Raw genomic sequence first — 12,935 nt, forward strand, 5'->3', positions numbered from 1 at the left:
ATGCTTTCGTTTTTCTTTGTAGATAAAATTTACATTTTATTCTCTCAATTCTTTTTCGCAAAAACGTATTATTGAATAATTACTAATACGGCGTAAAATATTCAATCAAGTCACACGAGAGAATCGACAAATATATTTTCAATATTACTCCACATACATGACGTAATATCTACGGAAAATTGGTAAAATCTGATTATTTTTAAAACCAGATATTCAAGAATCATCAGGAAAAATCCGATGACCGATATATGCTTATCAATTATGTAGTGTCAATCGCTAGAGTAACGTTGTGTAGCCGGCTAGTAGATTTTACAAGAAAAATAAAATGATTAATAGAATGAGGGAAGTAAAGGAACGACACATGGGAGATCAGAGAAAGATTGAGGTGAAGGAAATTGGTAGAGATTTGAAAGGATATGTTCGACAATATTGCGAGGTATCCAGTATACAAGGACTATCTTATATGATTAATACAAATACTCTGGTTGGAAGGTAGGAAACAATATTGAATTTCTTTGATACTACTCTATTGTGATATTTCATATTCTGTGCATCTGCAGGCAAAGTCTTCGCTCTAAATTACAAAAAAAAATCGCCCAAAACAATAAAATATTCTCCGATTCTCGAAGTGAACAAACTACTCACTACTAACTATGCATTATACTACTCTGACAAAAAAGTATCCGGAAATTTGAAATAAAACGCACAAATATTAAACTTCTTCAATATTTATTGAATCTCCTTCAAAATATGCTCCATTTGAAGCGATACACATGTGCCAACGTTTTTTCCAATCATAGAAACATTTTTTATAGGCGCTTTCAGGGCTGGCCTTCAGCTGCTTCTGCGAATTTTCTTTTATGGCGTCTATTGAGTCAAATCTGGTTTCCCGGAGCGGTAATTTCAGTCTGAAGTAAAGAAAAAAGTCACACGGAGCTAGATCAAGCGAATAAGGTGGCTGGTCGATGAGCAGCATTACACTAGCAGGGCACCTCAAAGAATTTTTACGATTTTTATGCCCTCGTTTTGCTCTCATTTTGCTCACCACTCAGTTTATTTTGCTCACCTATATACAATGAGCTATAGAGACGATTCAAAGTGCCCTGCTGGTATAATATTACACCAGCAGGGCACCTCAACGGATATTTCCAATATTGGTATAATTCGAAAGCTCTCGTTTTGCTCCGTTTTGCTCACCAGTCCGTTCGTTTTGTTCATTTATACTTCACGAGTTTTTTTCTTAACCTAGCTTGTGGGATATCTCGTTCTGCTCTTTTCAATTCTGCAATTAGTTTTTCTCTACAACTTATCGTTATCGAGATAATATAGATGATCGAAAGTGCCCTGCTTGTGTAATATTACACTAGCAGGGTTCCTAAACGGATCTTTCCGATATTGGTTTCGATCGAAAGCCCTCGTTTTGCTCCGTTTTGCTCATCAGTCCGTTCGTTTTGCTCATTTATACTTAACGAGTTTTTGGAATAGAAAAATTTTTTTTTATTCTCTGAAAAATCGTAAAGTATGAATGAACAAAACGAACGGACTGGTGAGCAAAACGGAGCAAAACGAAAGCTTTCGAATGATACCAATATTGGAAAGATCCGTTGAGGTGTCCTGCTGGTGTGAAATTACACCAGCAGGGCACTTTGATTTAGCTCATTGTATATAGGTGAGCAAAATAAACTGAGTGGTGAGCAAAACGGAGCAAAATGAGAGCAAAACGGGTGCATAAAAATCGTAAAAACTCTTTGAGGTGCCCTGCTAGTGTAATGCCGCTTGGTCCATTTATTGAGTATTTATTGAGTGTTTGGTCTTAAAATCGCTACTAATCGTGGCTCGATGAGTTTGTGCGTTATCATCATGCAAAATCCACGAATTGTTTTGCCACAAATCCGGACGCGGGCAATTTGAATGAGAATTTCCGGATATTTTTTTGTCAGAGTGTATGTACATGTAGTTACAAAAATTGAGAGAAACTAGTCAGCATATCGCTTGGTATTAGCCACTAAATATCTTTCGAAAATCGAAGTAGAAAATTTCCCTATCTCTTACGGTTAACAAGCCATTCAAATCCATATTTTGCACAGCCTGCACACATTACGCTTCTTCGTTACAGTAGTAGTAAATTATGAAATTATGGACTTGAGTTCATAAGCTGGAAATGACATTTGGCCTCTAAAATGGCCACAATGTTTGTGTTTTTGTACGGAAATATCGTTTTCTGAAAGCCTTCAATGATTCAAACTCCTGTGTCTGATTGGTTAAAATTCCCAGCCATCCATTTTAATTTCATTAAACTACGTTGCTCGCCACATTTCCAATGTGCACCCTAAAACACCACGTTTTTTACCACCACTCCTTTATTAATTAAGCGGATAGTAGGTATTGAACTATAAAGGCCTGCTCGTAATGCTAAGTTTTTGTTGCGCAACTGAATTCAGGGAGTAAGTAAGAAGATTTTTATCAAAAGAAAGAAAAGGGAATTTTATACGACGAAGGTATGTTCTTGTGTAGTATCTTCAGGATTCCCCCAGAAAATACAGACAGAATAAACTACCAGGTACTTGTCTGATTTGACCGCATTTCATTTTGCGAATTCTTTTCTGTGGTGAAATGGATGAAGATTCAAGAATGGAAAGATTTTCAGAATCTGGTGGATCATCATCTTTGCACTTGGAATAGCTGGATCTTGCTGGATGGTTTATGAAATTCTGGATAAATGGACAACAACGCCTGTGCTGGTCTCATTAGCTACAAAAGAGGACACGATAAATGGAATACCCTTTCCTGCTGTGACCCTATGCCCAGAAGCCAAGATATCGAGGACTTGCCTGAATTATACAGATTTACTAATAGCGAGAAGAAATGGAAAAATGAGAGGTTTTGAATTTTCAGAGTGAGTACCTAGTACGATACGAATTATATGAATGGTTGTTATGTTTAACTGATTGTACCTATGTACAGACTGATAGGGTATTAAATTAACCCCTTTCTTACTTTTTTGCATCACTGCATGGATTTTTCGTGAAAAATGTCATAATTCATTCTCGAGAACTCTTTTTTTATATATAGAGGGACGAAAAAAATATATTGTCAAAAGAAATCAAAAAAACTATTTTCCTATACCATTTTTTCGAATCGGCTCGGTTAAAAGATAGAGGGTGTAGAAAAACCATAAAAAACTTATAAACGGTTTCATCAAATGAAATGAATTTCGGAATATGGTTTTTCAATTATTTGATGAATCTTTTTGGAACACAAGATATCACCTATGTCTTCCAGTTTTCTCATTATGACCATTATATCCCATAAAAATACCAAAAATTCAAAGAACCCGACTCTTGAAACTAAGTTGGACGATATCTAATGAATATTTGGACGTTTTGTAAAATAAAAGTATTCTTCACATTTTCTCTATAATGCCATTGAGTATTGACTCAATGTATGCATGATAATGCGCCGTTTTCGATTAATTTGATGTTCAAAAATCGAAAAGTACCTGTGAGATTTTAAAAATTGGGTACTTTGGATGAATACAACTCTGTTCAAAAGATCCAAAGATAGGTAGTGTCACAGATTTCGCTAGTTTTTCTGAAGGTGGGCACAGGGGTGCATAGCTCATTATGAAAACTTGAAATGGCTATATATTTTTATCAGGGCCGAATCGGAAAAAATGGTATACGATAAGAGTGTTTCTACTTACCTCAAGAAAGGGATCAAAGGATACACTTTTTGCTTTACCATTTTTTTTTCAATTCGTTTTTCCTGAAAAGATACAAGCTGTTGAAAATCCATACCAAATTAATTTTGAGATATATCTAACCAACGATTTTATCGAAGGGAATGATTACCGGAATATAGTTTTTCTTTGATGTAGCGGATTTTCTCCGAACACAAAATTCCAAACATATCTTCCAGTTTCTAGTGTATGACCATTGAATACCCTGAAGATTCAAGAAATTCGAAGAACCAAACACTTCAAATTTAGATGAACTCCAATAATGAAGATTTGATCATTTTGGAAAACAGAAGTAAAATATTTATATATTTTCTCGTAGTAAAACGCGCCATTTTGATTTTACCTATTTGATATTAAAAAATAAAAATATCTGTGAACTTCATAAAATCGAATTTTTTGGAATGCAAATCCGTTTAGAGGATCCACGTATGTGACATAGATTCGGATTGTTTTTTTGAAGGCCATTTTGTTTTTGCAGAGGTGACATAGCTCAATATGAAAATTCAAAATTACTATATCTTTTCATGTAGGCCGAATCGAAGAAAATGGCGAAAGAAAAAAAAATTCTTTATTTTGACTTCTATAATCTACTAAGTATACTACAAATGCGTGGCGCCTCATTTATAGATTAGAATACAGCTTTAAAATAACATTACGCGAGCGAAGTCGTGGGTTTGAGCTAGTTTTCATTAATACTTCTATTACGATTTCAGGCACATGTTCTACGATTATATGGCGTCCATTTGCCGTCCGGAGAATCATCAAAGCACCATTTCCATACTGACTTCCCACAGGACTAATGGAACACAGTCTGAAGAAGAAGAAGATGATAATGGACCTGATTTGAGCGACTATGGAGAATTCTTTAGAGCCGTGAGTTTTTCCCCTCATTTGATAAGAATTTGCTATTTGAATATTAAATTCGACCTGAAAATCTTAATTATCCGATTTTCACTAACAACAAGTTTTTGAGCACTACACGTATTTTGCTATCACAGTAAAAGCAAAGGTTCAGCACAAAAACGGAATATACAGATTTCACTATATTATCTGAAAGTCAAAAACTGAATGTTTCTGAATGTTAGAGAATTACTTAATGTAAGTAACCACCAGATTCATCTAACGATCAGGTTGTCCTTAATTATTGAATTTATTTTTAATATTTCTTTTTCTGGTAGAATTATAGGCGTTTTAGGAGCTATAAAACTAACAATAATTTATTCATTTTGTTAAATCATTACAAGAATGAAACACAAACAAGTCAAAAAATATACATAAATGACAATGAAAACAGAATGTAAACCCTACAAACTGCTCCCAATCAACAAAAATTCGGTCACAGAATATGGTTCCGAATCCATTAAAATTGAATATTTTCCTTTTGAAGGTTTTGAAATCTTTTATTTCGCGAATATTATTAGGAAGGCTGTTGTATAGTTTCACTGCCATGTATGAGCATCCCCTTTCGGTATGAGATAGTCTATGTACTGGATACACCAACTTATTGTGACGGGTAGGATAAAGATTAGGGCGTATGAACCTCCGAAAATATTGGGGATTTTTGTAGAAAAATTGCATCAACTTGTAAATGTACAGACCAGACAGTGCAAGTAGTCCATTCTTTTTGAAGATGCCTCTACAGGATTGTCTCTAAGCTGATCCGAATATTGTCCGAGCCGCCATTTTCTGAAATTTGAAAACTGATTCCGCTTGCACACTGCCACACCAGAAAATCAATCCGTATGACAGGATGGACTGAAAATTCGCATAATAAACTCAATAACTCTCTCAATACCCTCAGAGCATAGATCACTGATCTTAGTCTGGCAATTACATTCTCTAGGCCTGTTTTGGTTCGCTTTTAGGATGGTTCCAGAACGGTTCAAAACAGTCGCATATTTATTTATTCAGCGTAAGCTCGCGCGTAGCATGCGTGTAGCTTCCCACACCTTTGCTGCTCCACTACTTTGAACCGATTCAGAACCGCCTCAAGTGCGAACCAAAACAAAGCTTCTGTATGATGTGCCAACTGAGCTGTGAGTCGAGAGTAAGACCCAAAAACTTGGTCTGTCTAGTGAGTTCCTCAGGGGGGAAAGCAGACATATCGACCATAGGCGTAGCCAGGGTTGTGTTTCGGGGGGGGTTTTGAAATGAAATTTTTCAGATTTTGACATATAAATTGAAACTTTTCGAAACTAATATTATGTAACTATATTATTTCGGGGGGGGTTTGAACCCCCAAAACCCCCCCCCTGGCTACGCCCGTGATATCGACTGATCGGGAACTGCAATGAGAAAACAAAATGCGGTTGGTCTTTGATATGTATTGCTATAAGCAATAGGAATTGTATAAAAATTGTATGTGATCATATCGGTATATAATACATTAGCATGTATGTATGTGTTTACTTTCACTCAGCAGATGCTACTGTGATAGAGAAAGACGTATAATATTTAAGTAACTTTTGTTAGTGAAAATTAAGTAATACAGTTTCTTGGTTTAATCATAGATTGTCATCATGTGAAAACCACATAACCTGAAAATTTTCAATTTTTTTGATAGTGCAAATCTGTTGAACTAAAGAATGCCTACTGCTCATGGATGGGACAGTCTAAGAATTGCAAAGATATTTTGACACCTATATTGACAGATCAAGGTTTATGTTATTCTTTCAACATGTACGACGTGAGAGACATTTTCAGCGAGATCAAGTGAGTAATAACGACACTCCACTCCTTTACATTTGGATTCCATATAGCTTCATTTCACATTGTGTTTAAATTAATGCCTTTCAGTTCTAAGGAACCACTAGAAGTAAGTCGATGTCAATTTACGAACTCGTTGAGGAAACTCTGTCAAATTTGCCTATTAATAATAATATTAATTAATACAACAGGACCTATTCCAATAAGACGCGGAATTATCCAAGGAGACTCGCTGAGCCCTCTGTGGTTCTGCATGGCCCTGAATCCCTCGTCTCATAGATTGAATTCTACGGACTACGGATTTTCCATCAAGAGCGGCAGTAGAACTATGATGAAACTGAATCATCTCCTTTACATGGACGATTTGAAACTCTTCGCATCTACCAAAAACAAATGCAACTGATGCTGAAAATGGTGGAAGGATTCTCGGAAGACATCAAAATGAAGTTTGGACTAGAAAAATGTCGACTGCTAAACATAACGAGAGGGAAAATAGAAGATGGTACGTTCAAACTCAAGGAAGGTGCAGAAATTGAAGCATTAAAGGAAGGAGACACATACAAGTATCTAGGCATAAAACAGGCAAGAAAAATCAATCAGACCCAGATGAAGAAAGAATTACCGGAGGAGTTCACCCGAAGATTGAGAAGGATAATGAGAACTGGTCTCAACAGCAAGAATCTGATAAAAGCGATTAACACCTACGCTTGCTCGGCGCTGAGCTATTCATTTGGTATTATCTCTTGGACGACCACCGATTTAGCAGCTTTACAGAGAAAAATAAGGACGATGCTGACTAAACACAATAAACATCACCCCAAAAGCTCAATAGAACGGACAGAGCTGCCACGACATCTTGGGGGTAGAGGAATTGTTGATTTGTCCCACCGTATGTCCCAGGAAATTGAAGGACTTCGAAAATATTTCTTGAGCAAGGCAGCTTCGTCAGAACTCCATCGAGTAGTTTGTGTTGCTGATAGTTCTACACCATTAAAGCTACAGCAGGATCACTTGGAAACCGTCGAACACTCTGCAGAAGGTAAAATGCAGAAACTGATTGGCAAACCTTTGCATGGGAGGCACCAGAACGAGGTTAACCATGATTACGTCGACATATCTGCGTCGAACTACTGGTTGACTTCCGGAAGGTTGTTTCCTGAGACAGAGGGCTTCATGCTCGCCATCCAGGATCAAGTGATTCCAACAAGAAATTACATGAAATACATCGCCAAGGATGCCTCAGTGGCGGACGATAGCTGTCGTTATGGCTGTGCGACTCATGAAACTATCCAGCACATCACCGGGGGATGTCAGAAGTTCGCGGGCACGGAGTACAAAAATAGACATGATGCTGTTGCCAAGATTCTTCACCAAGAATTGGCACTAAAACACCAACTTCTAACTTCGAAAAAGGTTCCTTATTACAATTACCATCCGGATGCTTTGCTGGAAAATGAACATCACAAGCTCTACTGGGATCGCACGGTTCTCACAGACCGGAAAATAACCCACAATAGACCAGACTTCATATTGCTCAATAAGGATGAGGACACAGCACTATTCATCGACGTGGCAATTCCAAATAATAACAATCTTCTAGATAGACACACTGAAAAAATTTCAAAATACAGAGATCTCGAGGAACAAACCAGAAGACAGTGGAAGCTGAAAGACATAAAGTAGAACAATAACCGGAGATTACTATTCGACATTACTGACCACTCCACGGGAAAAAATTGAAGGGACAAGATGCAGAAAGCTATTCAAAGGTGTTCTGGCAGGACAACGCCAAATCTCAGGTTGCCATGCGAAAAATTCGTGATTTAGGGTTTGAAATACTAGAACACCCTCCTTATTCACCAGATTTGGCTCCATCCGACTATCATCTCTCTCCTCAACTGAAAAAAAAATTTAAATGGTCGTAAAGTTTCCAACGAGGAGGTAATAAAAGCTGTGGAGGTCTGGTTTGCAGAGCAAGAAGAAATATTTTTGTTGAAAGGCCTGGAGACGTTGCAGGTTCGCTGTAATGAATGTATCCAATTAAGAGGAGAATATGTTGAGTAATAAAATATTTTGACATTGAAATTTTGTTTGGTTGTTTGGCTAAGAATTTTTCAATATTTGTTCGTATATCTATCATTAGTATTAGATTTTTCTTTTCAGTGATATGGAGTATTACCCGGAAACAAGTAACAGACGTCAAGACTGGAATCCTGATAAAGGATTCTCGGATGGTTTGGACCTAGAAAATATGTATCCTAGAAGATCGTTTCTGAGTGGTGCTAATAATGCTCTTGTGGTGGTTATTTTGACCGATAAGGACGACCTAAATTATGCTTGCCAAGACTTCGCCCTTCAAGGCATGAGGGTAAGTGTTTAAGCTGATTGAACGTATATTATTACGTATAGGTAAATTGAATGGCGCATGTGCTAAGTATTTGGTTTAGTTCATATTTTCAAGAGACTCAGTGCCATTAAGATAAGTTTCACCCACTGTAGCTCAGAATCTAATTTCTGAGGATGCCTAAAATGAATCCACAAACAAATCAGTTCGGTGCGTTTCTTTATCAAGAATAAAGTTCATTCCATGTTGATCCTCGAGCAATATTTTTGATTTTATCATATTCAATCGAGTTTGCCCCTTCTGATCGAAGAAGAATGTTTCCTTTCCACTTGAGGTCAAGGCCGATCAGACTTCAGAACCATGTGCTCAGCAACCTCTAACATTTTAGGTGATTCATCTAGGATGAGGGAAATGAGTTTTCTTTTTTACTACCACGTTTTCCTTGTTCATTTTAGATATAATTGTAAAGGTGCCTACAGAATACTCTGACGTGACGTGGTACTACGTCCTAATGCGCATGATTTAAAAATGTAACATACAATTTCGTGCGGAAGCGTTCAAATTGTTTTGACGTTACGTTGGACGTGCATTCTAAGATGTCTAAAAACATCTTTTTCTACAAGCGTGCGCGTTCAACCTTTTTCCCGCACGCATTTCAAGTTGCAAAGAGTCACTTTTCCAAAACGTGCGGGAAAAACGCCTGTTATTTCTTTCCCGCACGCATTTGCGTGCGGGAATGGATTAGCAGGGGTTTTTCCCGCAGGCAAATCTTATAGAATAAATTAAATTCTATCATGTCTCTATGCACCGAACGTCAACGATGAGTAACCCATGGTTACGACATGCAGAATTACGTCTGTCATTTTATATGAATTAATCAAATGAGATATGATCTGTATCGTGCAATTGATATATTTATATATTTTAAGCGCTTGTAGAAAAAATATTGTTCCTAACTCTTGCGGAAAGTGTCTTGCCCGCACTCAACTGCTTACCCGAACTCTGCTTCGCAACGGCAGTTTCGTGCGGGCAAGTATCACTTTCCGCACTTGATAGGAAAATAACTATAGTGCATTCCCACGTCACGTCAAAGCAATTTGAAAGCTTCTGCGCAAAATCGTATGTTAGATTTTTGAATCATGCGCATTATGACGTGGTACCACGTCACGTCAGAGTAATCTGTAGGCACCTTAAGTCATGTCGTGAACAAACTCAAAACCAAAATATTTGTTTTTCCCTAGGTCACTCTGCATACTGCCTCAAGAATTCCACGACTTGGACAAATATTCTTCTCAGTGGGACTGGATCGTCTGACAACAGTGTCCGTCACACCATCAGTGACAGAAACTTCTAACCGAATCAAGCAGTATAGTCCTGAGAAGCGTGCCTGTTTTTTCGGATACGAAAAAAAATTGAAGTATTTCAAATATTACTCTCAGTCGAGTTGCAATTTTGAGTGCTGGACGAACTACACCATAAGTAAATGTGGATGTGTTGCTTTCTATATGCCACGTGAGTATTGCAGTTACAAGCAATGAATTTTGCTCTCGAGATCTGAAAACGTTTTTTGAAAGTTTTTGTTTGGAACTATTTTCTGTAGTACTTATAAAGTCAATTTCCTTTCATTATGGAATATGTAATTTCGAGAAGTTCTTCATATTGAAACAACATAAACTGCTGGTGAAATTGTGAAGACATCATGGCAATATATATTGTCGTATGATATAAGAGCCAATATATATAATATAATATTAAGGTTGTGTAGAGAAAGAAAAGAATTCTTTCTCCCTGTCAGTATGGTGGATTGTAAAAAATGAAAATTAAGAAGGGAGAATCAAGGGAGTCTCCTTCAAGTTACCAAAAAATTTTATTTGAAATAGAAACAACAACAAAACAGAAAAATGTTAAATTCATAAATAAGGCGATAATTAACCAGATAAATTTCGGTTTCATCTGGTTCCCCACCTTCACAACTAGGGCTTTCAACTGAATTCCATCAGAAAATCATACTATTGCAACTATTGCAACGTCCGTGAACTGTTTTTATACTATTCAGAACACCATAATTTCGAGTGATCACTATATAGTTTATTCTTTGTTGAAAATAGTGCATGCATTCCAGTCAGACTTCCAAATCAAATGACCCTGTCCCTTACATTCGAATTTAGAAAAGAGTTGGACCTAGTGGAATGGTACTATGTGAAATTAAAAAAAAAACTGAGTGGACTTATCTGCATGTCACTACACTGCTTGGAGGTTAACAAGATTGCAAAAAAAATATTCCTGAAATATAATTATTTCCTTGTTTTTAATGAAATTTTTCAATTTCAGGAGATAATATGACGAAAGTTTGTAATGTTAGGAAACGCTTTTGTCTTGAAAATGCAAGGGGTATGTCAATTTCATTTTATTTTATTGTTTCGCATGACTCAAAAAAAATTCACCTGATCATTCGGGATAACACACTATAACACAAAAAGAAATGAAATAATTAAATGCAATAATACGAATTAATTCAGACATATACTAGACGTCGATTAAATATACAACAAATGTCACGATCTGAATCGAACATGACCAACATTCAAGCTAGCTGCCGAAAGATTAGTCTTTCGAACATTATTCCATCGAAAAAGAGTAGATGCTGACCATGGTTTCGATCTTATTTGATCTCAAAACTCGACAGAAAAACGGAAAGGAACTGACTGAACCTAATTGAATGCTAATAGGTGTTAGGAAGTATTGTTTTTAATCCAGCGCCGTTTTCGATCGTGGTGAGAGTTGTGTTGCTCTGATGAGGTCAAATTAAGCAGAAACGATGATCAGCACCGGCCCCACTTCGTGGAGCCGTCCTAAATTATGTTGTGTGTCTGGTTCGATTGAGATCTAACCTCAATCAATTCTTTCATTTAATTTTTCATGTACTTCTTCCCAGGTTTCAGCATATTTCATTGAAAACATATTTCATATAAATATATATATTACCCGTTTTTCTTTTTGTCATTCTTCGTTTTTCACTGTTTAAGTTAGTTACAATGAGGATATCCTGAGACAACGATTGAATACCGGAACTAAAGTTGAAGGAAATGCAACAACAGTTTGCAATTGCTTACCATTATGTTCGGATGTCACCTACAATGCTGAAATAGCCGCTAGCGAATGGAATTTCAATGATGATGATGAAGTGGAATTCGATGATACAAGAGAAGAAATGTCTAGGTTAACAATCTTTTCTTGGCATGCAAAGTTTACAACAATTCATGTTCTCTTGGTTTGAATAAAAATCCACATTTCTTCCATTTACAGGTACAGAGCTTCAGCAATCAAAGTTTTCTTCAAAAATAGATACTTTTTGCCAAATCAAAGGGATGAACTTTATGGAACTTCGGACATGGTTTCTAATATAGGTGGAGCCTTAAGTCTCTTCACAGGCTTCGCTCTAGTTTCCCTAGCTGAAATAATTTACTTTTTATCCATAAAGTTAATTGATAACTACAGAAGATACCATCACTGGGCTGGTCCTAAAGTGATATTAGTCCAAGAATGAAACTGAATGGTGTTTCTTCTCTTGGTCATCATCAGGATATTCTGCTCATGATCAATCAGTCAGGACTGAGGTCGAATTCACATCGTATCAGGTTGTGTAATGATTTATAGTGGGAATTTGTTTGATATTGTAGCCAATACGAATCAATAAATCTTTTTTAAATAGAATTTAGCAATAATACCGATATTCCCGACTACTTCTTTTCTTTTGTGGCTTCTCAACCAATGGAATTGTGGAAGCAACCGAATATCTGAGTGAATCTGCTCAGTTCTTAGATAACCTAGATAAGTCTGATTCTGACTAGTAGTTATCCCATACAGCACATGTAATCCATTTAATTTCCCGTATATACGTCCATGGTACATGTATGTATGTATGTACGTCAGTGGCGCACCCACCCAGAATGATATTATCATGCTTGATGAAAGTACTTTTTCACCATGAAAAATCAGTTAGCTTTTTGACGCTTGGGGAGGGGGAATATATACATCATGATGTTTGTAATACTATGTATGATAATCCCTCCTCTTCGATTACCCGAATGCCTTACGACAACAATTAGTTCGGATAATGGGGCTTCTACTATACTAGATAATTAT

At 36.7% G+C, this 12,935-nt stretch overlaps 1 protein-coding gene across 1 annotated transcript; it reads left to right on the forward strand.

The window, feature by feature from the left end:
• The first annotated feature begins 280 nt into the window (after positions 1-280).
• LOC123317137 (pickpocket protein 28-like) lies at positions 281-12,400 on the forward strand. Its single transcript, XM_044903525.1, has 9 exons — positions 281-492; positions 2,648-2,896; positions 4,453-4,612; positions 6,303-6,451; positions 8,609-8,813; positions 10,031-10,301; positions 11,121-11,180; positions 11,816-12,008; positions 12,096-12,400. The coding sequence occupies exons 1-9, from the start codon at positions 326-328 to the stop codon at positions 12,334-12,336; spliced, it is 1,695 nt and encodes a 564-aa protein (XP_044759460.1). The 5' UTR covers positions 281-325; the 3' UTR covers positions 12,337-12,400.
• The last annotated feature ends 535 nt before the right edge of the window (positions 12,401-12,935 follow it).

This window comes from Coccinella septempunctata, chromosome 7, assembly GCF_907165205.1.
Source record: "Coccinella septempunctata chromosome 7, icCocSept1.1, whole genome shotgun sequence".
NCBI classification, from domain to species: domain Eukaryota; kingdom Metazoa; phylum Arthropoda; class Insecta; order Coleoptera; family Coccinellidae; genus Coccinella; species Coccinella septempunctata.